The sequence below is a fragment of the Nerophis lumbriciformis genome, linkage group LG08 (assembly GCF_033978685.3).
Source record: "Nerophis lumbriciformis linkage group LG08, RoL_Nlum_v2.1, whole genome shotgun sequence".
Classification (NCBI taxonomy): Eukaryota; Metazoa; Chordata; class Actinopteri; order Syngnathiformes; family Syngnathidae; genus Nerophis; species Nerophis lumbriciformis.
The window spans coordinates 30,464,857-30,491,761 of NC_084555.2; the positions used below are offsets into that span (position 1 = coordinate 30,464,857).

At 40.6% G+C, this 26,905-nt stretch overlaps 2 protein-coding genes across 7 annotated transcripts in view; one reads left to right on the forward strand and one right to left on the reverse strand.

Annotated features, from left to right (window-relative positions):
• Positions 1 to 460: 460 nt before the first annotated feature.
• LOC133611645 (kelch-like protein 28) lies at positions 461 to 21,795 on the reverse strand. The gene is made up of 6 exons (XM_061968627.2): positions 21,629 to 21,795; positions 20,611 to 20,898; positions 19,873 to 20,510; positions 19,346 to 19,789; positions 13,275 to 13,483; positions 461 to 1,290 (listed from the first exon to the last, which is right to left on the reverse strand). The coding sequence occupies exons 2-6, from the start codon at positions 20,896 to 20,898 to the stop codon at positions 1,127 to 1,129; spliced, it is 1,743 nt and encodes a 580-aa protein (XP_061824611.1). The 5' UTR covers positions 21,629 to 21,795; the 3' UTR covers positions 461 to 1,126.
• Positions 21,796 to 22,193: 398 nt separating this feature from the next.
• Positions 22,194 to 26,905, forward strand: part of LOC133611646 (TOG array regulator of axonemal microtubules protein 1) — a 36,997-nt gene continuing 32,285 nt past the window's right edge. For all 6 annotated transcript variants that reach the window (XM_061968628.2, XM_061968631.2, XM_061968632.2 and 3 more), the window contains exons 1-2: positions 22,194 to 22,452; positions 23,576 to 24,733. In XM_061968628.2, the coding sequence (XP_061824612.1) occupies positions 23,702 to 24,733 (1,032 nt within the window). In that variant the 5' untranslated portion in view covers positions 22,194 to 22,452; positions 23,576 to 23,701. The remainder of the gene's footprint in view (positions 22,453 to 23,575; positions 24,734 to 26,905) is intronic.

The following is a 26,905-nucleotide window of genomic DNA, read 5'->3' on the forward strand; positions in this document are numbered from 1 at the left end:
GGCGTGGCATATAGGGCAGTAGCACTACCTGGACACAGGCTGGGGGCCTGATCAACCCTGGCTGGGTCGCCTAGGGGAGGGGGTCTGATTGTTGAAAGACCCGAAACCCCCTTTGATCCTAGGTTACATCACTAAAGATGTGTCCAGTTGCACCATTGGTGTATTTAAAAAGTTAATATTTTTAGATGGCATTATTTGTTATTCTCCAGTGTGGACGCCTCAAAAGGTGGCGTTTTTCCTCAAATCTTCAGTGCCATCATGCAATGTTTTTTTTTCATTGTTGCCAAAAGAGCTTTGTGTGTGTTTTTGCATTCGTAATGTGTTTCCTTCTCTTCTTTCTCTTGTATAAAGCACTTTGTGTTTGCCACTTACCTGTGTATGAAAAATGTGTGGTATTAAAATCAAATTGAACGAATTGATTTAATGATTTTGATGACGCAAATATTTTTTTAATCTTTTATTTTTAATGAAGATTTGACTGTAGTTTGTGTACAGAAACAATCAAAAGGTGGATATGACAAACTGTACGTGCAGATTTGTGCTAACCAAATATGGCATCACTACTACAGTAAAGCGACATGCACATATCCCTTTGAGCATACACACAGACATACACACATCTACAAACACATTGTCACAAGCAAACTACGGTGTTCTCCAGAAGTTGAACACGTGGTCCTTGTTGCAGCAAGGAACATTAGAAAACAGTATTACAAGACATGGAAGAAAAAAAAACTGGTCAGAGTAACAAAAATATTTAAATAAAAGTGACAGGTTTCTTCCCCAATCCTCTGGGAAATGGCTCCAAGTCCTCATTGTGTTCCCGCAGCCAGAGCAGAAGTCTCTTTTGTGGCCGGCAAATGATCATCAGGTCTTTTTTGTCGGCACAAGAGTGCAACTCTTCATCTCTGTAGCCACGTCCCCCTGGCCTATATTCCTCATGGCTAGCTAACTAGCCCATCACATCCATCCATCCATTCAGCAGGTCCAACGCCAATCATGCTGGTGTTTGGCAATCCTCTGCACCAGGAGGATGAATGTGGGACAGGAAGAGGATCCAACGGGGGGGAAGAGTCTTTGTGTCTAATAAGGTGTCTCATTAAGTGCTAGCTGGCTGGGCCATGGGTCAAAGGGAAGTCAGACCAAAGTTACAGCGACAGTAGATCATTCCGCTGGAGTCCAACCAGCGGTCTGAAATGGGATCGTATCGCTGGACAGTGTTCAAGTAAAAGGATCCTGAGTGACCTCCCACCACGTACAGGTAATTGTCCACAATAGCTGAGCCAACACCTGCAAGGCAATACAATCATCAGGTACAATGTAATATATATTTTTGATAAAGGCTAATTGTCATATCTTAGTGGAGATTACAATTTGGTCAAATAATGTTACGGTCAATGCAGAACTTTGGGTTACATTTTGCTGACAACACATCTTACAGCCTTGGAGTTGGTGGTGACACCACAAAATCTTTACACTTCAAATAAGACCATATCCACAATCACAAACATTGATATTTTCTTGTAGGAATGTAACAATTGATCTATATTGCAATAGATCAATTTATATATTCCTAAATTTCAACTATATCCATCTTGCCTTCCGGAAAATAGGTATTGATCTAATATCGTTTAAAAGGGAATTGATCGATTTTATCGATAGCAAAAAAAGGAAACAGATATAGGAACAGCAGACTTTATATGAAGTTTAGCACTTTCAATGGTAAGGACATTAAACAATAAGTCAATTGTGGAGTCTAAACAAAAATGGTGGATACCTACGGTGGTCCAAAAATGTCACAACAAATGAAAACGCTACAAGACAATATCATAAATTACAACACAAAAACTTTCAGTTACAGCACGATTGCAAAAGTCACAATTAAGACAAACGACAACACAATAACATAAAGCCGCAACACAACTTCAAGCCGCAATTGACACAACGGAAGTGACAGCACAGTAAGTTACGTACGACAATGCATAGACTTCCGGAACACAACATGAAGCGACAACAACTGGCAGCTTAAGAGAAATTATTTAATCAGAAACAAATACTGTGACTTCCGGTTGAGGACGCATGGCGTGAAGACTTGTTAGCCTCTAGCTCCTGCTTTACTCTTCCTTTTAACATGCACCCCACCTGTATTTCACGAGCATTTAACCTCTGGTAACTTTTTTTCTACCACAACAACGCATAACACGCTTCATGACCGACAATGCCTCCCAAATTCGCAAAATCGCAAGAGAAGGCAGAGGCCGATGCTGCAGCCGTTAGCAAATCTGAGCTGATTGCTATACTATCGGACCACACTTGCTAACTGAGCTCAAAACATCCTTTAGCGAGGTGAACGAGAAGCTGGTCGGACTTCAGGAGACGGTCAACAGTCATAACTACAGACTGACCTCTCTGGGGGGAAATGCTGAATCCCTACATCAGCGGGTGGAGCAGGTGGAGGCGGTTTGTGATATGCTACAGGCCAACAACCAGAAACTAAAGGCAAAGCTAACCGACCTGGAGGGAAGGAGCAGGCGGAGTAATGCCCGGCTCATTGGCTTACCTGAAGGGATAGAAGGCCCACAACCTACCAAGTTTTTCTCCCTGTTGCTGAAGGAAGTACTTCAATCAATCAATCTTTATTTATATAGCCCTAAATCACAAGTGTCTCAAAGGGCTGCACAAGCCACAACGACATCCTCGGTACAAAGCCCACATACGGGCAAGGAAAAACTCACCCCAGTGGGACGTCGATGTGAATGACTATGAGAAACCTTGGAGAGGACCGCATATGTGGGTAACCCCCCCCCTCTAGGGGAAATATTCGCCTCTCCACCGGAGCTGGACTGCGCTCATCGCAGCCTGGCTCCCAAGCAGGGACACGGGGACAAGCCCTGACCTATCCTGCTCTGTTTTCATCGCTTCCAGAGTAAAGAGCTGCTGATCCGGGAGGCTAGGAAGAGGGGTACGCTGCAATACCACGGGCACGCGTTCGGAGTTTACGAGGACTACTCTCCAGAGGTAGTGAATCAGCGGAGGGCATATCGGACAGTGATAGCGTCGCTGTACAAGATGGGACTCAAACCCTCGCTACTCTACCCGGCCAAGCTCCGCATCACACAGATGGACGGCACCCGCGTTTGGCTCGGGTCAGTAGCCAAGGCAGATAACTACATCAAGGCGTATAAAGACTCTTCATAACGGTCTCATCAACAAAGTGTGTTTATGAGCTACAGTGAGTTTAAGACCTGGACTCTATAATCAAATTACACGTTATACTCTCTACCTCAATCTACATCACTGTTGTAATATAACTCATTTAGACCAAATATGAGGGGAGTTTTTTTTTTTTTTTTTATTATTTTTTCCTATTTTATTTTTATTTTATTCCTTCTTTTATTTAATTTTTTATTTCTCCCTCTCACTGTGTTTCACCAAATACATATGTGGATGAGTAAACAATACTGGGTTGTTTATAGCTAGTTTTTATATCTGTGTAGATATAAGTTTGTAAAGTTTCAGCAGCATATAGTACATTCATTTAAGCCTATAATTTATTATTTTCTATTATTTTCCCTACCCCATTAGAGATGCACGTGTATAAAGGAGCCCTTTTTTTCCATTTTATTTGTATCTTTTTTGAAAATAATCAAGCTTCATTGGTTTATTTCATTCTGTAGGGTTTTGTCTCTATCAAGTTTTAATTTTATTTATTTTTCCTCTCTCATTTATACTTCTCCATAGGGTCCACAAATTGCAGACTGGTTTAAGCTGTAAAGGTTTAACATAGTTAATTTTTATTTCAATTTTGAAATGCTGCTGATCTAAATGTACTACTTACATGCAAGCTATGCACATGTAACAAGAATAGCTATTGAATTGTATTTATAGCTTTTGTTTTTTTTAAATTTTATTTATGTTTTGATTATATATACATTTAATAGTTTACCTTGTTCTATTCTATTTACATCTAATGTATCTCTCTGTACTCCGTTATTTTCCCTGTATCAGGTGGGGTTTTTGGGTTTGTTTTTTAAAGAAGTAATCTGGAAGTCTTTAAGTTAGTTAGGGAAGGTGTGCTGTTTTTTTAATAGCTGAATTCACTTAGGGTTAGGGGAAGTTGTTTTTGTTTTGCTGTCACTCAAGGCATAAAGGCTGTTCATTATTACCCGAGTACCTGGTTTAAACTTAATAGGCACCGTATCACCTGTTTGATGTTTAACTGTCTTTCCATATCACACATAGAAGCAGCATGAACTGTGACATCAACCTCGTTAACTGGAATGTCAAGGGCCTGAATCACCCGGTAAAGAGGAAAAAAACACTAGTACACCTCAAGCGTCTGAGGACGGGAATTGCCTTTCTGCAGGAGACCCACCTTCCAAGGTCAGATCACTCTCGTTTAAAATGTGGTTGGTGGGACAGCTCTTCCATTCTACTTTTCAGGCTAAGGCGAGAGGCGTTGCCATATTGATAAATAAGGATATATCTTTTACCCCCTCTGACACCATAGCAGACTCAAACGGACGTTATATTATAGTTACTGGCCAACTCTATAACACCAAGGTTGTACTGGCTAATGTATATGCTCCGAATTTTGATGATGCCCAGTTTTTTGATCGTCTCATCAAATTATTTCCAGATCTAAACTCTCACCAGCTCATTATGGGAGGTTATTTTAATTTTTGTTTAGAACCTGGGATGGACAGATCAACAGCCAGAAAAAGTTATGTAGCATCCAAATCAGTTTCCTATATACAAACCTTTCTTTCAGAATTTGGCATATCCGATAAATGGCGTTTTTTGCATCCAAAAAGTAGGGAATACTCCTTCTCGCATGTGCACCACACATATAGCAGAATCGACTAATTTTTCACTGATAATAAATTAACTCCCTACATAAGTTCTTGTGAGTATCAAACCATATTAATATCTGACCATGCTCCCCTTTTATTGAAGCTGAATTTGCCTGAATCAAGGACAATTAGAAGAAACTGGAGGTTTAATTCTCTATTATTAGCAGAGGAAAACTTTGTACTGGACGGCGTGGCGCAGTGGAAGAGAGTGGCCGTGCGCGACCCGAGGGTCCCTGGTTCAATCCCCACCTAGTACCAACCTCGTCATGTCCGTTGTGTCCTGAGCAAGACACTTCACCCTTGCTCCTGATGGGTGCTGGTTAGCGCCTTGCATGGCAGCTCCCTCCATCAGTGTGTGAATGTGTGTGTGAATGGGTAAATGTGGAAGTAGTGTCAAAGCGCTTTGAGTACCTTGAAGGTAGAAAAGCGCTATACAAGTACAACCCATTTATCATTTATTTATTTACTTTATCAGAACAAATCTTTCAATTTTTGGAAATAAACATGACCACAGATGTTTCAGTTGCAACTGTTTGGGAGGCCTTTAAGGCTTACTTAAGAGGGCAGATAATATTTTTATGGCTAATAAGAGAAAGAACTCAGAAGCAAAACAACTACCGGTAAGTCTGGACAAGCAAATAGCTGAGCGGAGGGGGGGGGGGGGGGGGGGGGGTCGGCCTGTGTGGAGGTAGCGGGGGTGTATATTGTAGCGTCCAGGTGTTGTGCCGGATAATGCACCTCCGGCGTAGAATGCACCCCCTGACGTGAGTGTTATATCAACTAAAGCCCACACTTAAAGTTTCCACGTGCAAGATTGAATCTATTTAAAGAAGTTATTTAATAAGAAGCCAAAAGTACAAAAACAATAATGTTCGTGTTGGAGGAGTTGTGAATGAATGACATGAAATCCGTGCTACAGTCTGCAGGTGTACCTAATGTTGTGGCCCAGCAGCGACTGCAGCACGGATTTCATATTTCATTCATTCACAACTCCTCCAACACGAACATTATTGTTTTTGCACTTTTGGCTTCTTATTCACGTCAGGGGGTGCATTCTATGGCCCAGGTGTATTATCCGACACAACACCTAGTGCTGCAAAGGGTTCTGGGTATTTGTTCTGTTGTGTTTATGTTGTGTTACTGTGCGGATGTTCTCCCAAAATGTGTTTGGTGTGGATTCACAGTGTGGCGTATATTTCTAACAATGTTAAAGTTGCTTATAGGGTCACTCTCAGTGTAAACTGTATCGCTGTTGATGAAGTATGCATTGCATTTACGTGTGTGTGCGTACAGGAGCCGCTCATATCTTGTGACTAGGCGGGCACGTTGTTAGAAAGGATGAAAAGCGGACGTGACGTCAGCTCGTAGAGGACGTTAAAAGCAGTGCCTGTAAGGCACGTTCCCAGGACTGTGGAATACGAGATATAATGACTGATTAACACCTTCGTTCGATTATGAAGGTTGCTTCAGCTCAAAGCCTGAGCCCTGACATTAATGAACTAGCATCCAAGAAAAGATGCCAGGTATCTGGCTTGGGCACATCAGATTAGATCAGTGTGTTGCAAACTGAGCAGTTTAAAGTCCTGAATGGTTGGTTTATTCATTATTATATTTTCAAATTTATTAGCCTGTGGAAAAAGTTAATGTTGATATTTACCTCAGAAGGCTGCAAATAGAAAAGAGGCATTCAATTTTTATTTAAATTGTTTTTGATATGCCATTAATATTTTTTAATTTTATTATTATTTGAAACTCGATTTTGCAGGTCACTATAAAGTTATATAAGCCTTGCTTGTTCAATATTCAATGCAAAACTTGTTTGGATCCCTATTAAAGGTTAATTTGTTCAACCTTGGCCCGCGGCTTTGTTCAGTTTTAAATTTTGGCCCACTCTGTATTTGAGTTTGACACCCCTGCTGTAGGGGGTCACAAAATAGTTGCCTTTACCACCCTCCTCGCACACCGCCTGATATTGTTGAAGTGGAAGGAGGCTGTCCCACCCTCAGTCTCAAACTGGATAATGGACGTGCTGGCAAACCTGAAGCTCGAGAAAATAAGATATACATTGCGGGACTCTGAAAACAAGTTTTTTAAAGTGTGGAGACCTTTTTTGACCAATCCTCTACACAAGTGCAGGAATAGCCCTAGATATGTACCTAAATATGACTGCCGACGTTTCAGGCCTTGTCATGCTGCTTCTACAGTGTGTTTCAGCTTTCAATTACTTTGTCTCAAGTGCCTTGTATTGAAATTTTTTTTTTTTTTTTTAAACTCCGGGTACTTTTTTACTCTTACTTTTGTTTTGAGTGACAGCAGGGGTAGGGGATGAAGAGGGTTTGAATTTGTTGTTAATGTGAAATCAATAAAAAGAACTATGAAAAAAAAAATGAAAAAAAGAAAAATACTGTAAGTACAAAATATGGATCAAAGGCTATGGAGATTAGGAAGCGAGGAGCAAACACCGTCAACAGGGACGAGGGGGGATATATACTTCCGCACACCAGGGACGCTATCAGTCATCGGAGACGCCAGGGTGGAGAACAAATACTGTATGACCAGGTCGGGTAACTTTATTTAGCATAATATGTTAGTCACTCTGGTTTTATTTAAAAATTACTTAAATGTTGAAAATGTGAGCAGAAAAGGTTTCCTCTTGTTAATTCAACCTATGGTGTCGGTTGCACTTTATTAAAATAAGATGTGGTGCATTAGCCATTATTTGTTGTTTACTTAGTTGTTTGTATGCATAATTCATTAATACAAAATTCCTTTACAAAAAATTTAATCATTAGAGGAAACTTCACCTGCAGTGTCCAGTATCCAGTATTTATTTCACAGTCACAATGCTTGATTTTTTTTTTTTTTTTTTGCTTAAAATGTTACTGAATGGATTACAACTCACTGAACCGTTTTAAACGTATGGATCGTCCCTGAAACATATCGGCAACCACAAAAATCAAATCTGATCATTGTAAAAACTAATCTTTACACACTTTCATTCATTACCATATGTGTACAATTAATATCTCATGTAAAATTATATTAAATGCTTATTATTAATGTGGTTTAATGCCCACTTTTGATCAGATTGCTACAATTATCTAATAAGACAAAAAAAAGACCCAGAAAGGTCCCATATGATTGAGTATTAATTTAAATGACTAATTATTGTATTTACAGTAGAAGAATACAATCTACCGAAACATTAAACAACAAAATTAAAACTGGCAAAACTAGTAGAAAAACATAGGAATTCATATTCCCTAGAATACAGATCGATCACTCTGTTTTAGGAGCGCACAGCTTGTAAATTTAATGAGAATATTTTAATTGCTTTGTTGCTCAGACAGCAATGTGTTTGTCTAAGTTTAGATTGGGGTACATCGTTTGTAACTGGGAAATACTTTAAAGTCTCTTGTTTTCATGTTAGCATTTAAAGGGATACTATTGGTATCCCCTAAACTGCCAAGATACCTGCGGCGGTAGGGGCGTGGTCACCATGACATTATCAAGTAATTTGCAATGATATGATTTTCTTTATAAAAGACAAAAAAAAAATATATATATATACACACATACATACATTTAAAACAAATCTGTTATGATGAATTAGTATTAACATATATATATGTAACGTTTTTCCATATTTACAATTGTTGCTGCTTTTTGTACAATGTACTTTGTTGAGATTTCTTCAAGTGTTACCAGACTTTTAATGACTTTTTAATTTAAAAAAAATAGCAACAAATCTAGCATCTTCTTCTGGTGGTGTTATAAAATGTAGTCGTGTTTAGGAACCCTTAACTTCTGCCCCTCGATGTCGCTGACAAAAGAGGCTAGCGGCAGCCAGCATGATGTCACACTTGACACACACACACACTAACTGGTTGTTTGTAATACATACATATACACACACACATACAGGTAAAAGCCAGTAAATTAGAATATTTTGAAAAACTTGATTTATTTCAGTAATTGCATTCAAAAGGTGTAACTTGTACATTATATTTATTCATTGCACACAGACTGATGCATTCAAATGTTTATTTCATTTAATTTTGATGATTTGAAGTGGCAACAAATGAAAATCCAAAATTCCGTGTGTCACAAAATTAGAATATTACTTAAGGCTAATACAAAAAAGGGATTTTTAGAAATGTTGGCCAACTGAAAAGTATGAAAATGAAAAATATGAGCATGTACAATACTCAATACTTGGTTGGAGCTCCTTTTGCCTCAATTACTGCGTTAATGCGGCGTGGCATGGAGTCGGTGAGTTTCTGGCACTGCTCAGGTGTTATGAGAGCCCAGGTTGCTCTGATAGTGGCCTTCAACTCTTCTGCGTTTTTGGGTCTGGCATTCTGCATCTTCCTTTTCACAATACCCCACAGATTTTCTATGGGGCTAAGGTCAGGGGAGTTGGCGGGCCAATTTAGAACAGAAATACCATGGTCCGTAAACCAGGCACGGGTAGATTTTGCGCTGTGTGCAGGCGCCAAGTCCTGTTGGAACTTGAAATCTCCATCTCCATAGAGCAGGTCAGCAGCAGGAAGCATGAAGTGCTCTAAAAATTGCTGGTAGACGGCTGCGTTGACCCTGGATCTCAGGAAACAGAGTGGACCGACACCAGCAGATGACATGGCACCCCAAACCATCACCCAACCATGCAAATTTTGCATTTCCTTTGGAAATCGAGGTCCCAGAGTCTGGAGGAAGACAGGAGAGGCACAGGATCCACGTTGCCTGAAGTCTAGTGTAAAGTTTCCACCATCAGTGATGGTTTGGGGTGCCATGTCATCTGCTGGTGTCGGTCCACTCTGTTTCCTGAGATCCAGGGTCAACGCAGCCGTCTACCAGCAAGTTTTAGAGCACTTCATGCTTCCTGCTGCTGACCTGCTCTATGGAGATGGAGATTTCAAGTTCCAACAGGACTTGGCGCCTGCACACAGCGCAAAATCTACCCGTGCCTGGTTTACGGACAATGGTATTTCTGTTCTAAATTGGCCCGCCAACTCCCCTGACCTTAGCCCCATAGAAAATCTGTGGGGTATTGTGAAAAGGAAGATGCAGAATGCCAGACCCAAAAACGCAGAAGAGTTGAAGGCCACTATCAGAGCAACCTGGGCTCTCATAACACCTGAGCAGTGCCAGAAACTCATCGACTCCATGCCACGCCGCATTAACGCAGTAATTGAGGCAAAAGGAGCTCCAACCAAGTATTGAGTATTGTACATGCTCATATTTTTCATTTTCATACTTTTCAGTTGGCCAACATTTCTAAAAATCCCTTTTTTGTATTAGCCTTAAGTAATATTCTAATGTTGTGACACACGGAATTTTGGATTTTCATTTGTTGCCACTTCAAATCATCAAAATTAAATGAAATAAACATTTGAATGCATCAGTCTGTGTGCAATGAATACATATAATGTACAAGTTACACCTTTTGAATGCAATTACTGAAATAAATCAAGTTTTTCAAAATATTCTAATTTACTGGCTTTTACCTGTATATGTATACATACACACGTGTATATGTATACACACTGTCCTGGGCATGACGTTAAAGTGCATCCGGCAGTGGAGGCTCCTCTATGGGGTCTTGGGGCACTAGGAGGTTAACCCCTTTCCTACTATTATCCCAGGTGGCCCTTGGCAAAGGCCTAGTACCTGACTGCCCCCTAGCCAGGGACCTCAACGGCGGAGCAGATGATGTATACATACAATATAATATAATATAATATAAAATAACAAAAATTTTGCTGTTAGGCCACAATACCCAGCAATATGTTTGGAGGAGAAAAGGTGAGGCCTTTAATCCCAGGAACGCCATGCCTACCGTCAAGCATGGCGGTGGTAGTATTATGCACTGGGCCTGTTTTGCTGCCAATAGAACTGGTGCTTTACAGAGAGTAAATGGGACAATGAAAAAGGAGGATTACCTCCAAATTCTTCAGGACAACCTAAAATCATCAGCCCGGAGGTTGGGTCTTGAGCGCAGTTGGGTGTTCCAACAGGACAATGACCCCAAACACATGTCAAAAGTGGTAAAGGAATGGCTAAATCAGGCTAGAATTAAGGTTTTAGAATGGCCTTCCCAAAGTCCTGACTTAAACGTGTGGACAATGCTGAAGAAACAAGTCCATGTCCGAAAACCAACACATTGAGCTGAACTGCACCAATTTTGTCAAGAGGAGTGGTAAAAAAATTCAACCAGAAGCTTGCCAAGGGACCATCCATCTATTTGCTACCGCTTATTCCCTTCGGGGTCGCGGGGGGCACTGGAGCCTATCTCAGCTACAATCGGGCGGAAGGCGGCGTACACCCTGGACAAGTCGCCACCTCATCGCAGGGCAACACAGATAGACAGACAACATTCACACTCACATTCACACACTAGGGCCAATTTAGTGTTGCCAATCAACCTATCCCCAGGTGCATGTCTTTGGAGGTGGGAGGAAGCCGGAGTACCCGGAGGGAACCCACGCAGTCACGGGGAGAACATGCAAACTCTACACAGAAAGATCCCGAGGCCGGGATTGAACTCACGACTACTCAGGACCTTCGTATTGTGAGACATGTAACCAAATATTAACATTGCTGTATGAATACTTTTGACCCAGCAGATTTGGTCACATTTTCAGTAGACCCATAATAAATTCATATAAGAACCAAACTTCATGATTGTTTTTTGTGACCAACAAGTATGTGCTCCAATCACTATCACAAAGAAAATAAGAGTTATAGAAATTATTTGTTCTTTACAAGTGTGTGCACACATACGCGGGCGCACACACACGTGTGGTGCTAATCAAAATGCCGTGGCGGCGCACTATATTCAATTACATTAAGGGGGAACCCTTAAAACCAACCTCTTTTATCTAATGTGCCGGTTTTGGTGTATTTGGGATCCCCAGAAGTCCCAAAAATGTGAAATCAAACCATGGAGACATGGCGAAGATGTTTAAAAAACAATTTTGGCTTATTCCGAACTTGCTCCAAACGAACCGTTAGAAAAAATATGTCACTAAAGTCTAAAATTCCAGAGTTATGTCAGCGGATATCTTCATATATGGTAGAGGTTTACCTGAAGAGCTTTGCGTTAGTACGCCATTTTTATTCAGTTGTAGTAAATAAGTTCTCTATTTTTCTCTATCCTCTTGTTGTGGGGCCGACAGGTTCGTACATGTGCATGCATGCTAAAATCATCTCCTGTTACCATTTCTAATAAAAAGTAGTGTATAGTTCTTGTAATCGGTCAAGAGACGCACTCGAAAGGATCTTGGCCAGAAGGACGACTTTGGCACGTAAAAAAAGACCACCCACAAACGGCGCATTTCTAAAGAAACAGAAAGCGGCTTGAATATGGTCTGTATAACAAAATCTATGCAACATTTTCACCAAAGCACCACCATTATGTAATGTACACCACAAAGAAGTGTTTTAAATGTAGAAAAAAATCATAATATGACCCCTTTAAGCTAGCTAGTGCAAGAGCTAGCACAAGCTTGTTTCTCCAGTAAATGAGCAAAGTCCCCAGTTTGTGAAATTCTCAAAGTGTGGTTATCAATCACAATTTTACAACAATTTAAATAAAAAAAAAAAGGTAATTCTTACTGTCGGGAGTTTTATTGCGGTTTATCATTAATACAGTTTAACGTTACATCCCTCGGCTGCACGTTCACTTCAAAACAGGTGACTAAGAGCCAAGGATAATTTGCAACCGACCGAACACTACGGTCTGTTCACCACTGCATGAACGTGCACTAAACGTATGGCAACAAATTATTCACATTGGGTTAGGCTTATATCTATGAAATAATGTACATTTCTTACGACACAACAAAGCAAGAATTCAGGAAAGTCCACTGAAATCATCAAAAACTCTTTCTTTAGGGAAAAAAGCCTATGTGTGTACAGTATGTGGATGACAAGCCAAAAGGAAGATAGCCAAGGCTAAAGAGGGAAGTGACAGCGTGTTAGGAGCATCAAGTTAGGCTAAGTGAGTCATTTACCTCACCTTTAACAAATTAATGAACATTTTAACAACAAATGCATGATTCGTAGTTAATAAGTAAAACTAATAATATAATTGTCCGGTAATGGTTTTTTGAATGACATCGATATATAAAAACAAAAAAAGGTAATGAATTCATGAACAAATGAAGAAAGAGATAAATCTCAGTTACTTGACTACAAGGGTTTTCCCTGAGTTGAAATTTATTTGATTGTACTTCCTGTAATTCCAGTTCAACATCTGGTGCAGTTGAGCCTATTCAATTCAAATTCTTCAAATTTAATTCCAAAAATTACACAAACCTGCTCCGCACAGCGCCTCATAAATAAATGTGTGGTTCTGTTATTTTTATAGGGGGAAAAAAGTAAAAGCACATTTCCCTGTACTATATGACGCTTACTCACCAGTGCGTGGATCATTCATTGGTCTACAGGCTGTCCACTGGTTCTGATGGGGATCGTACCGCTCGATGCTGGACAGGTGAGAGACTCCATTGTGTCCTCCCACCACAAATATGAAACCAAGCATGACGCCAACGCCAAAGTTGATCCTCTTGTCTGCCATGGGGGCTACCATTTCCCAGGCATCCTTGCTCGGGTCGTACCGCTCCACACTGTGTAAAGATGACACACAGTAGTTTATACTTACTCCTAATCCACAAGTGTAAGTGCATTTCTTTGTTCCTTAAACGTACCATATGAATATAGAACGGGTAATTAAGAGAATAAAGCCAATACAGTTAGACATTCAAACGCTACAAAGTTTAACTTACAATTGTGACATATAGACATGTATTTGTTAAATCTGTTCTCACTATTGGTAACTGCTAATGATGGGTCGTACGATACCGAAGCATCGATGCCTTATGAAACACAAGATGTGATAGTGTTTCTTGAAGCCTCAATTTAAGAAAAAATGTGTGATCGATACAGCTATGTTATTTGACTGTGAAGCGCCACACTGTTTATTAGGGAAGGCTTTGTTCTGCCTGCAAGTGACACCTCATAACCCACTAAAAGACAAAGTCGGAGGACTGTCACGCCACGCTTGACATCGATTTCCATCACCACCATCGATCTAAATGGAACTAAGTAAACAAACATTTCAGGATGATTTTAATCTTTTAGACCAAATAGCCTTTATTTCTGCTTGCTCATTGACTGGAATTACGGTTTTGATATCTTTCTTGCGCAGCCATTTGTTAAAAAAAAAAAAAATTTGCTAACAATATATTCAATTTATACGTAAAATGTAGTGACTTTTTAAATCCAATAGATAGCGGATGACCATTATTAAAAACAGCAACACAAACAGTATCAGAGCAGTGTCAATACAGCTAGTGAGTGTACCCCACTTTCACTGAGAAGTTATTTACCCATCAAAAGTAACACCATTGCTAAGATATGCCAGCCGTTAGTAGCGGTCTTATAGTTTTGGTTTGAAAAAAACAATTATACATCGGTACCCGCTGTAAACTGCACAATTACATTTGTGGGTTTTTACTGCTTTTACATTTGTAATGTATCTTGATAATTTTTGTATTTTTATTATTGCACTAATGAATAGCTACTAAGCTACAATGGACTGTACACCTCTCTGGCATTATTGTTTGGCCTTGGCAGAGGGCTGTGCTCTCGTAAATGGTCTTGTTAACCTGTACAGCAGTGACATATTTTGACCTTGACAAGTAATTCATTTTTATAATATTAGTATCACATACTTAGCACCTTCTCAATTATTTATTTTAACAAAATCAAAAAACATTTGTGGTCTTATCTTTTATTTGTATCAGAAGTAAATGTGGCTATCCTTCTCTATAAAAACTTACTATTGTATGATCACTTTTTGCAAAATTCAGTTTGGGTAGGTTTTTGAGCTTCCTCCATAATGGCAGCCATTCATTCAGTGGTCCTTAACGTGTTTTTCTTGAATTTGACTTAAAATAACATTGTTTATAGTGACAGGCACCTGCTAGCTCACGTTCACCCCCACTTCATGGTGACTCACACACACATTGTGGTAAGTCAGAATACTACAGCGCCTTTAAGTGTGTTTTTTCTGTATTTATTAATAAACCGATTAGCAAAAATAATCATCACATTTACATTCAATACATTAAACAGGCTGCCGATTGAGTGCAAACTAGAAAGTGGTGGTGTATAAATGTTTATATTGGACACATGCTGAAAAATAGCACAGCCAGTAAGCTACGTCCTCAGCTTCAGTTTAGCGGGCAGGAAAGCCAGCAAACCAGTCAGCCTTGAGATTTTTTTATTTAAAAAAATAAAAAAATAAAATAAAATAAATTCTAATGATTCTGATCAAACCAAAAATACATTAATAGCATAGTTTAATTAGCACATTTTTATTTTATGTTTATTTTTTTTTCATAATGACAAGAGGGGCTCTGCTTCACGTGCCTCATGACCGCACATCCCTGCTATATGGTAATAACAGAAATGTAATGTTTTAAAATCAAACAAACACACCAAGCATTACAGCAGTAAACTGACGGCTTCCAAATGTGTATTTGGTCATTGTTACAAATGGAATAGGTTCCATAAAGACTCACAGGAACATCAGCAATCAGGGATTGTTTTGCTTGAAGCACATGCACAAAAGCCATAGGGAGAAAGGGGAAAAAGCGTCTCGAGAGAGTCTCTGTCCAAACAGAAACTCTCAAAGGTATTCGGGAGTCTAGGAAACGAGCAACAGAGACAGTGCACACTGGAGATCCACAGCAACAGCAGAAGTCTTAGAGGCTGCAGGCACTCAATGAAACTTCAGCTACCACCATATCACTTTTGACTTCACTTCTCTGCAACATTTGACATCCTTCACTTAATTGCAACTTCTATTACCGTAGATAAATAACTACCGGACTAAGAGAGATGACAGGGCATAGGAGAGCAGTTTATTTACTTGCCAATGTCCACTGTTATTTCTTAAGTATCCTTTCAATCATGTTCCCCATAAAATTTACAGATAATCCTGTAATCATGTTTAATTGTGAAAAAAAACTGATTATTAGGGATGTACAATATTTTTTAAGTCTATACCAATACCTTCCTACTTCCCAAGAATGACGAAGACCAGAGGGCGGGAGCACATAACACCAGTTTTAAAATCACTGCATTGGCTCCCCGTCTGCTTCAGGGTTCATTTTAAGTTATATCATTAGTTTTTAAAATGTCCTAATGGCCTTGCGCCTTTTTATCTATCTGACCTGCTTTTACCGTACCAACCCTCGCGGATCCGGAGGTCCTGTGCCACTGGCCTTTTATCTTTTAGCAAAAAGGCAGCATTTAACCACTATGGCCCCCAGCTGTGGAACAGCCTGCATGAGCCTCAGGACTGCAGAAATGACTGAGAGAAAAACATTTTAAAAAGTCCAAAGACACACCTTTTTAAATCAGGCTTTTTACTGATCATGTTTTTATTTTATTTATTTTCTATCTTATTTATTACTATTATCACTAGTATTATTCTCTCAATGTTATGTTTTTATTAATTTACTGTTTTATTTAATTTTTTTTTTTACATACCCGGTACGTTTTATTATATGTTTCATACTATTTTTAGATGGCATTATTTTGTTATTCTCCAGTGTGGACGCCTCAAAAGGTGGCATTTTTTCCTCAAATCTTCAGTGCCATCATGCAATGTTTTTTTTCCGTTGTTGCCAATAGAGCTTTGTGTGTATGTGATGTGTTTTTGCGTTTGTAATGTGTTTCCTTCTCTTCTTTCTCTTGTATAAAGCACTTTGTGTTTGCCACTTACCTGTGTATGAAAAATGTGTGGTATTAAAATCAAATCGACCTAATTGATTTAATGATTTTGATAAAACAATATTTTACAATTTTTTTTTATTTTAAATGAAGATTTTACTGTAGTTTGAGTACAGAGTCAATCAAAAGGTGGATATGACAAACTGTACATGCAGATGTGTGCTAACCAAATATGACATCACTACTACAGTAAAGCAAACATCACAGCAATAAATCAGTGAAGTTTATGTTCTGATTAGGGATATATATCGTTTAGATTTTAACCAATAATAGTAGCAAATTGGAACTTTAAAAAAAAACGGTGCAGGTGCTTAAATGGTGGCCAAATCAGTACTGGAAGGGGAACTGCACTTTTTTTGGAAATTTGTCTATCGTTCACAATCATTATGAAAGACATGACGGATGTATTTTTTTAATGCAATCTCTGGTAAATAAAAGTCTGCAAATGGGTGGTCCTCTTTTCTGCCCAAAAAGCTCCAACAATACTCAATTTACATGTTGTTACTTAAATATTAACCAAGTATTGGTAATATTGTTATTATAAGCGCCAACGCAGACAAACTATTTAACGGCGCCGTGATCACAAGCTTGTGCACCTATGTTGACATGATTGACTGATCAGCTGCTTCCTCGTTTTTTTGCTCATCAAACTTTATTCTAGATCATAAATAATGCCGCTCACCTGGATAGTATAAGGACAAAATCATATTCCGACAAGGGAGTACACTTTGACAGTCAATTTAGACCCAAGAATGGCGGGAACAACATGAAAAGATGCTTGGTTCCAACCCACCTTTTCTTTGTGAGGATTATGAGTCATTCTTCATCTAAATGGTAATATATGAACATCCTAATGGTCGCATCCTAATGACAGTCACTCTACCACAGAGGTCTGATTGGTGGGTTGCTGCAGAGATATTTGTCCGTCTGGAAGGTTCTTCTCTCTCCACAGAGGAATGATGTACCTCTGACAGAGTGACCATCAGGTTATTAGTCACCTCCCTGACTAGGGCCCTTCTTCCCCGATAACTCAGTTTCTTCGACTGGGCAGCTCTAGGAAGAGTCCTGGTGGTTCCAAACTTATTTCATTTACGGATGATAGAGACCGCTGTGCTCATTGGGACCTTTAAAAGGCAGCAGATATTTTTCTGTATCCTTCCCAAGATTTGTGCTGCGAGACAATCCTGTCTAGGAGGTCTACAGACAATTCCTTCGACTTCATTCTTGGTTTGTGCTCTGCATGCACTGTCAAGAGTGGGACCTTATATATAGTACACATGTGTGTGTGTTTCCAAATCATGTCCAACTAACTGAATTTACCACAGGTGGACTACAATTAAGCTGTAGGAACATGATCTCACTCTCAAGCTTCATGGCAAAGGTAGACATTCTTGTATCTTGGAATATGGCTGTAACATAACAAAATGTGGAAAAGGTGAAGCACTGTGACTACCTCCCGGATGCACTATACTTGAGTTGTAATGTTTGATGATCAAAATTCCGGGTGTTCCTGAATGCAACCTCACTCACAGTAAAGTCATGAGGAAGTGATGTGTAGTTTTTCGTCGTGGCTACTGGGTAAGCTAGCGCTACAGTGCCAACAGTGTACCAAGGGTTGCTGTTGGCATGTTAAAGTCGTAATAAAGTGAAAAACAAAAGCGTCAGACTCTGTTTGCTCCTGTCAGGAGGCTACATTACTTACAAGAATGTTACTTGCAAAATTTTACCACCGAGCCCTGCTTTCACTTAGTAGGACCAATAGCTTCTTCTTTTTCAGTGTGGATACCAGTGACTGAGGTCTGATGTGTCAAAGATAGGTGTTTTTTCCCCTTTCCTCACAAAGTAGGTGGGTTTTTTTTTCCATTTCCTCGCAAAGTCTTTGCGGGGCATTTGGTTTGGGTGGCACAAGGTATGTCTTACTCGGATGAGTAGTGAAGTCCCGCAAGACCAACGCCATGTTTAACACATTGAGGTCCTATGATTTCAGAGGTTGTTTAGAACAGCCAACGAGGTAGGAGCGCTTGATTTGTTCACCCAAACCCAGTGCTTCTCAAATATTTTCTGTTACGCCCTCCAAGAAAAAATAAAATATTTCACCCCCCACTGAGACTATAAATAGTATAATTTGTTTATAAAAGTGTTATAACTATACCTCTGCATAACATTGTAAGCTTATTAACATTAAAGGAAACACACCAGTCTTTCGTCTCCCACCGCTACATACCATACGCTTCATCATATTCTGATACGGCAAAAAAGAGCATGTTCTCCGAGGTCACACGTGCCCCCTTTGGCATCGCATTGCACCCCCCCAGGAGCACCCGCCCCACTATTTGAGAAAGACTGCCCTAACCATGTACGAATAATGTCATTGTAGCGTTTTTTTTGGGGGGGGGGGGGTCCAGGGGTTGGATTATCGGTGTGACACCATAATTCCCCAATAACTATTGTCCACCTCTACCTATTAATGTATTATATAAATCGCTGGCTTACTTTTTTCCTCCTAGGCGGGTATTTGAGGAGAGGCATTTATTGAGGCATACCACTATTTGATTAGATAAGGTATAGTCCTGATTAGACTGTACTATTATTACTTTGATGTCTGTAACTGCTTTTGTATTTTTTTGGTTTCTTAAATAAACAAGGAAAATGGACATACCTCAAAATTTAGACAACCACAACAGTACCTGTTCATATGCGCTGGTCCATATCCTCCAATGGCATACACCATGCCGTCCAGCACAGCAGTGGCAAAGCAACTGCGAGACTTGGTCATGGGCGCCACAGGTTGCCACTCCTTCAACTTGGGGACGTATTTTTCCCCAGACTGGAGGTAATATTGGCCATCGTAGCCTCCCAGTGCGTACAGCTCTCCGGCCAGGACCACTACCCCAAGTGTGCTGCGACACTCTGTCATATGCTCTACCGAAGACCAGGTGTTGCTTTCTGGGTCCCAGCTCTCCACTGTGCTTTCATGTCTCCTGTAGCTGATGCTCTGACGCATGTGTGTCGCGATGCCGCCCACCACGTACACCTTATGGTCAAGCACTGCCACTCCAAACTCGTACCTGGGTACGCTGAGAGGGGCTAGTCCTATCCATGAGTCTTTTTGAGGGAAATACATTTCCATGCTGCCAGAGAGAAGGTACAAGACACATTAAGATTTAATTAAATACAATTGAGAAAATGCAGACATTATTTTAAGAGTTATTACCTTTCTAAGGTGGCAAACAGTCCAGCCTTGCCTCCTACTGCCAGCAGCACCTTTGGGGCACACCTGGGTCGTGCAGACAGGACAGTCTGATACGACAACCGGTGCTCTGGCATAAAATGATATTTGAGGGCCTCGTTTAGCAGGTGCTTGCATGCGTGGTCATCTCGTATAAGATGGTTGGCTTCATATAAACGAGTGAGAAATTTGACGCTGAGGAGTGGAAGGCGCACACAGTGAAGCAGCTGAGCTAAATGTTGTTGTCGTTCAGTTACATCATATTTAATCCACGACTCTAGGGCATAAAAAACTGTCTCCTCTGTCACCACTTTAAGGCAGTCATTGGACACAATTTCATCCAACTCAGCTCGTGTTAGTTCAAAAAATTCCTCAGTCTGACATACTTCCTCAAAATTTTCACAGATGAACTTAGTTGCAGCTAGGCACAAATCATGACAGCCATATGTCTCTGCAAAGCGGGAAATGCCGATACAGTTCCCAGCATCCAGCTGACTCTTTAAGAAGGAGCAACATTCCTTTAGTACTAGCTTGACCTGCAGTAGGTTGGCTGCTGGCAGCAGAGATTCCACAGTTTCCTGGGAGATAAACACTGTGCCAGTGTAAGCATACTCAACAATGGCCTACATGGAGTAAAAAAAAAAGAAAAAAAAAAAAAAAAAGTAATTAGTAAAAACTAGAACATAAATTAGTGAATACATTTTTAACTGTCTCCAAGCCTACCTGCAAGGCAGTCTCGTCAATGCATTGGAATTCGACTTCAGCAGTCTCCTTTTCGGACAAGTTACCCGTGAACATGGCCTTGAAGTAAGGGCTGATACTGGCCAGCACTACTTTGTGGGCATGGATCTTGGCGTCACCCACACGGAGCACGATGTCACATAGTTCGTGATCTTTCCGTAAGAGCTGAAGGCCTTGCAGCAGCTGTTCTGAATGAAGACCTTGCAGCAGCTGTTCAGAATGTGGTCGTGTGAGACGGGCAAACATATAGGCCTGGTCCTGTTGATCCATCTGACATGACAACAGAAGTACATAAATTAGTGCAATGTTGACATTTTGTACCACGAGTGTTATTGTTTAGCAGTAAGTCAATTGATTTTAAACATGATTTTATGTGAGAAGCCTAAAAAATATCAAAATGTATACCATGATAAAAACACACCACATATTAGGAAAATATGCTTTGCTCCCAGATATTGATAGATACATTGGTAAAATTGCAGCAAAGCACTGGTGGTGTTAGCTTCTATGCAAGAATGATCAGTCAGTGCTAACGATGTTAATCGCCCGTAATAATAGCAAAACGTCTAACGCTGCAGCGTGTCAGTGAAATTCTGCCACAGTGCACAGAGCTGTTTTTTTTTAAATGCGTTATTTGTATGATTGCATGATAATAATCCAATAATCACAGCCATGCTAGCTTTACACCAGTAGATGCTACTGCGCTAGCAAGCACACAGGGTACATTCAAACACCAACGATTTTAGCATTAAAAACGTTCCTGCCGACTGCGCGTTGGCACTTGCACTGACATTATGAATCGTCACAAATATTACATATTGATAAAAAAACCGAAATATATTTTGGTATTCGGCACACAGCAGAAAATAGCTGATAAAAATAAACACGGGTAGCTGCATCATTGATTGATATACACAGTAACATGGCTGACTGACACCAAACATAACGTTTTGGTTAGTTGTCCGCTAATGACTCGCGTTGCGACACAAGTAAAACCAACCTGGAACGTAATGTCCACCTGGTTAGCCGCTGTGGTATTCGATTAAGCAGTGATGGAGTTCAGCAGCGACGACGAGTGGTAACCCCGGGTGGCAATCAGGAAAACAAGCAATTGCCAAGCTAGCTACAAAGCTACGGATGAGCTCTTTAAATAAACGAGCGAGTAAACAGCACGCACACGCTTCCGCTACTTTCAAAATAAAAGCTGCTCAAAAAGCCTTCCTGTGTCGGACTTGCGGCGACTTATTCCTTTAGTTTGTATGCAATATAACACTATTGAAATAAAACAATATGAAGAACACAACGATTACTGATCGAGACATTTGTAAAAAATAAACACAGACGTAGACTACACAATATCGATCTAATCACGCAATTATAAGAATACTACAAAATACTTGTGAAGCGCCCATTGTGAATGTTATATTTCATAGCATTGATATTTTTTTTATACTTCAATTTCATTCACTATCCAATTTATGTGCGCGTGCACCCGTGTGGCGCGTGCACGTCAGAGCTCAGCTCGTCACCATGGAAGCGCTCCGTTTGCGACCTGGAGACGCCATTTTGCTTCCCTCTGCGTGTGTGTGCGTGCGTGTGCGTGAACGAGTGTACGTGTGTGCGTGGGCGCCCATCGGCGCAAATACCTCTGTAGCTCCCAAACATTCAACACTCCTCACGTCAGCCAAAACACAACCAACATGTTAACGCTCGGACAACAGCTAGCCTGCTCCACACTGGACAAGTAGACATGGGAACATGGACTACGTGACGTTTAATGGTCTCGACGAACGTCGTCGAAGTGTCACCGGATGGAAATACAAGGTCTGTTTTTTATTGTTAGTCCTAACTTTGCTAGCTTCAGGCAGCCAGCGTTAATTAACAGTAGCGAGCTAGCTTAGCACCGGCCACTGGATGTAATTATCACTTGCACGCCCTCAATGTATCGATCTTATGTTTGCTTCTTTACGGTGGCGTGTACAGCCAGGGTTCGGTTCGTTAACCCACTGAAGCCACGGTCGTGGTTTAATAGCCCAAGGCTGCAGTCTACATTTCTGTTACTTAATACTCTGACATGTTACACTAGAAGGGAGTCATGCACATCAGCAGATGTTATTGTAACCATGTGCAGAGAGGCAAAAAGCCACAGGTGGTTGGATGTCCAAGTTACTGTGTTTTGTACAATGCTTACATGAATCAGTGCTGCAACAGGTTTGCATCAATGCCAGTGTTGTCTTGATTTTTTGGGGATCTATAATCTACTCTGTGGTACAAAACACTATTCGGGTGCATTCTTCTGATTTTAGGTCAAGTTGATTTTTGGTAAGTGTGCTAGTGCGGTTCGTTCATTTGCTCGAGCGTCCAAAAAGACTGGACTAAAGTGTAGTTTTGGCAGGTGGTCTCGGTCCACCTGCAAGTGGACTGTAGTCCTGAGGGAGGCAAGTGTGAATGTGGACACGCCAACGGACCAAAACAACGGATATGATGTGATCAAATGTGACTGTACTGGAAAACCCCCAACAGAAAAACTGTTAAATGTAAGCCCAAAAGTGTAAACACAGTAAAAGTATACTAACCAACCTGACATGTTTTAACCAATGAGTGGTTTTGCTCATTAGAATTTGGTAAAGTCATTAGAAACGCTATCTGTTTGCAAGCACATCCTTTTGACGTCTTTGTATCATTAGCTAATGAAAACTTGGAAGACATGCTGTTTTAGATGCGTGAGGTAGTCTGATAATGTACTCGTCACATACACGTCTAACTTTATTTTTGATAAACCAAGGGCATTATTTTATCTGCTGCCAAAAGCACAAGTGGAAACACAAATCAGACCATACCAAAGTGGCCGCCAAGTATTAAGCTACCTAATTGTTAGTCTGTGAAAACAAATGGAGTTTGGCAATGCAAATCCAATCCTTTTTCATTTTCTGTGTTGCCTTCACAGTTGAGTGGCTTCCGATCATCAACGACTCAGGATGAACGCCAGAAGGAGAGAAGAGGAATGTATTCATCCTCACAAGATTGCCCCTGATTCCTCTCATGTTTGACCACATTTGCTACATCGTCAATCATGATTCTTGGCATAATCTCCCAGGAGTTGTACCAGCAGCTTCTGGACCCAAATAATTACCAGAATCGCACAAATGGCGTGGAAGAGCTGAAACAAATCCTGTCGGAAGTAAACCTGAAACTGGTCTCTTCTGACAGTATTGAAGAGTTCATTAATTTTCTCTCTAGACTTTTGGACGACAGTAATTTTAAAGTATTGTATGGCACCTTACAAGTTTTAAATTTACTCATTCGGAGATTAGACACGAGCATTGACAAATATGTCAAACAGATAGTCTTGGTGGCCCATAAGGCTCTAGGCGACACTTGCACCATTGCCAGGAATGAATACATGAACATATTTCAGCAGATGATGAAAACTGTTGCCCCGCAACAAGTTTTAGATCTTGTCATTGGCAACTTGAAACACAAAAATTCCAGGGTCCGGGAGGATGTTATGAACATTATTATTGCAGCAATGCTGACTCATCCAAGGAAAGAGTTCAACATCCCAAATCTTTGTTTTGAAGTTGCACCATACTTGGCAGACAGCAAGAAAAAGGTCCGCCACGCCGCCCTTGAGTTGTTTGCTGTTTTTGACTCCTGCCTGGATGCTGGGAAAAAACAGCCTCTCACAAAAGCGGTAGACATGGTTGAGCTGAATGAGGAGGCTGAGGGTCTTATGGCAGCTGTACAGGCCAGACGAGCAAGGCGTGTCCTCCCTAAACTTTCACCAGAGGGGGTAGTGGAGTACGGTCTGGTGGTACCTAAATCAGGCTTGCGCTGCTCGCCACAGGCTACTTCTGGAGCTGATCTGGACTGGGTGATGAATGGAGGACGTCTGAGTAGCGCAAGGAGTCAGAGAACTGAACTGGACTGTGATCAACTGCATGGCTATGGCAGCTTAGGCTGCCTCACTGATGAGCTTCCGTCTCAACGGAGGATTGTCAGCGCAGGTAAAGGGAAGAACAAACTACCCTGGGAAAGGTTGAGCTTTACATCTACTGAAAATAATCATCACTGCAGCTCCCCCAGTGGAAAGTGCTCGGAGCAGGTGAGGTCAAACCTACTACTGTGTTGTTAGTCGGTGAGAGTCAGAATGTTTTAGTCAGTCATCAATTTTCTATTTTTTCACATGCAAAATGATTGTTTATTGCATCTGCCTCACAATACGAAGGTCCTGAGTAGTCTTGGGTTCAATCCCGGGCTCGGGATCTTTCTGTGTGGAGTTTGCATGTCCTCCCCGTGAATGCGTGGGTTCCCTCCGGGTACTCCGGCTTCCTCCCACTTCCAAAGACATGCACCTGGGGATAAGTTGATTGGCAACACTAAATTGGCCCTAGTGTGTGAATGTGAGTGTGAATGTTGTCTGTCTATCTGTGTTGGCCCTGCGATGAGGTGGCGACTTGTCCAGGGTGTACCCCGCCTTCCGCCCGATTGTAGCTGAGATAGGCTCCAGCGCCCCCCGCGACCCCAAAGGGAATAAGCGGTAGAAAATGGATGGATGATTGTTTATCATTAAATATAAATACAAATATAATCCATCAGTTCTAGTGTCCCAAAGAAATTGACATTATTTTAAAAGCAATTGTTGTGAATACTGCTAAGTGTAGCTCAGTGAAATTGAACAGTTTAGTTGTTAAACATCATAAATTCAACATGTGCACCGCCTGGAACACGGCACATGTCAAGTCGGTAATTAAATTCTTGCCAAATACGCTGTAGCATGACTGTGGTAACATTATCAAGTGCGGAAGTGATTCTCTGCTTGAGTTCATCAATGCTAGTAGGAAGAGGGGGGACGTAGACCAAATTTTGATCTGTTTCTATGCATTTTGTGTACATTTTAGATTACTTCAACAAGATTTGCCCTAATTATTGGCCTGCTAAATGTCAAATTTTTTGGGACACCCTGTATATTAACCGTATGGCAATGTTTTTAAGCAAACATAATGGACAATAATTTAATTGTATCTTTTGTGAACCCTAAATTGACTACACATGGCCTGCCATAATCTTGGAGTTGGTGTTGATATAATAGAAAGCATCATTGTCATCGTTATAAATACTTAACAAACAATTGTTGCCACTCATGATCTGTGCTTTAAAGCAGTGGTCCCCAACCATCGGTACCGGTCCAAGGATCGATTGGTACCGGGCCGCACAAGAAAAATAAAAATAAAATAATGTTCATTTATTTATTTTAATTAAATCAACATAAAAAACACAAGACACCCTTACAATTAGTGCACCAACCCAAAAAACCTCCCTCCCCCATTTACACTCATTCGCACAAAAGGGTTGTTTCTTTCTGTTATTAATATTTCTGGTTCCTACATTATACATCAATATAGATCAATGCAGTCTTACAGTCTGCAGGGATACAGTCCGTAAGCACACATGATTGTATTTTTTTATTTGTCCCCTGGTCCGTGGGACAAATTTTCAAGCGTTGACCGGTCCGTGGTTCCAAAAAGGTTGGGGACCACTGCTTTAAAAGGATCATACTATATACTTTTTGTCTACATTTAAAACACTTAGTCTACATAAAATGTAATGGTGGTTCTTTGGTCAAAATTTTGCATATATTATATTTTACAGACCGTCTTTAAGCTGCTTTCTGACCATCTCTTCAGAATACAGCAGTTTTGTGGGAGGTTTTATTTACGTGCCTCAACTTCGACTGCGTCTTCTCCCTGCAAGCCAAGTCGTCGTTTTTCGCGCTTCCATATGGAGTCTACTGACTGATATAAGTTCGATCTATACCCGACTTTGTATTAGAAATGGAAACAGCGGGGGATGCATGTGCATGTACAAGCCAGTCAGCCCCACAACAAAAGGCTAGAGAAAAAGAAGGAACTTATTGACGACAACGTCGGCCGTCGGACTACAATGGCGGACTTGTCCAAAGCTCTTCTGGTAAACCTCTACCATATATGTAGCTATCCGCTGACATCACACTTGGGAAAAACGTCACAAATTTGGCAAATTCGTTTGGAGGGCATATGATGGAAGGCAAAATGGTTTTATAAATATCTCCGCCATGCCTCCATGGTTTGATTTCAAATTTATGGGACTTATGCAGATCCCAAGTACACAAAACCAGTACCGATAGGAAAGAAAAGTTGGTTTTACATAATAGGTCCCCTTTAAGACAATACAATACAATACTATTATGATACAATACAAAAACACTACTAAGGCTAAGACTACATGGATAAGACAT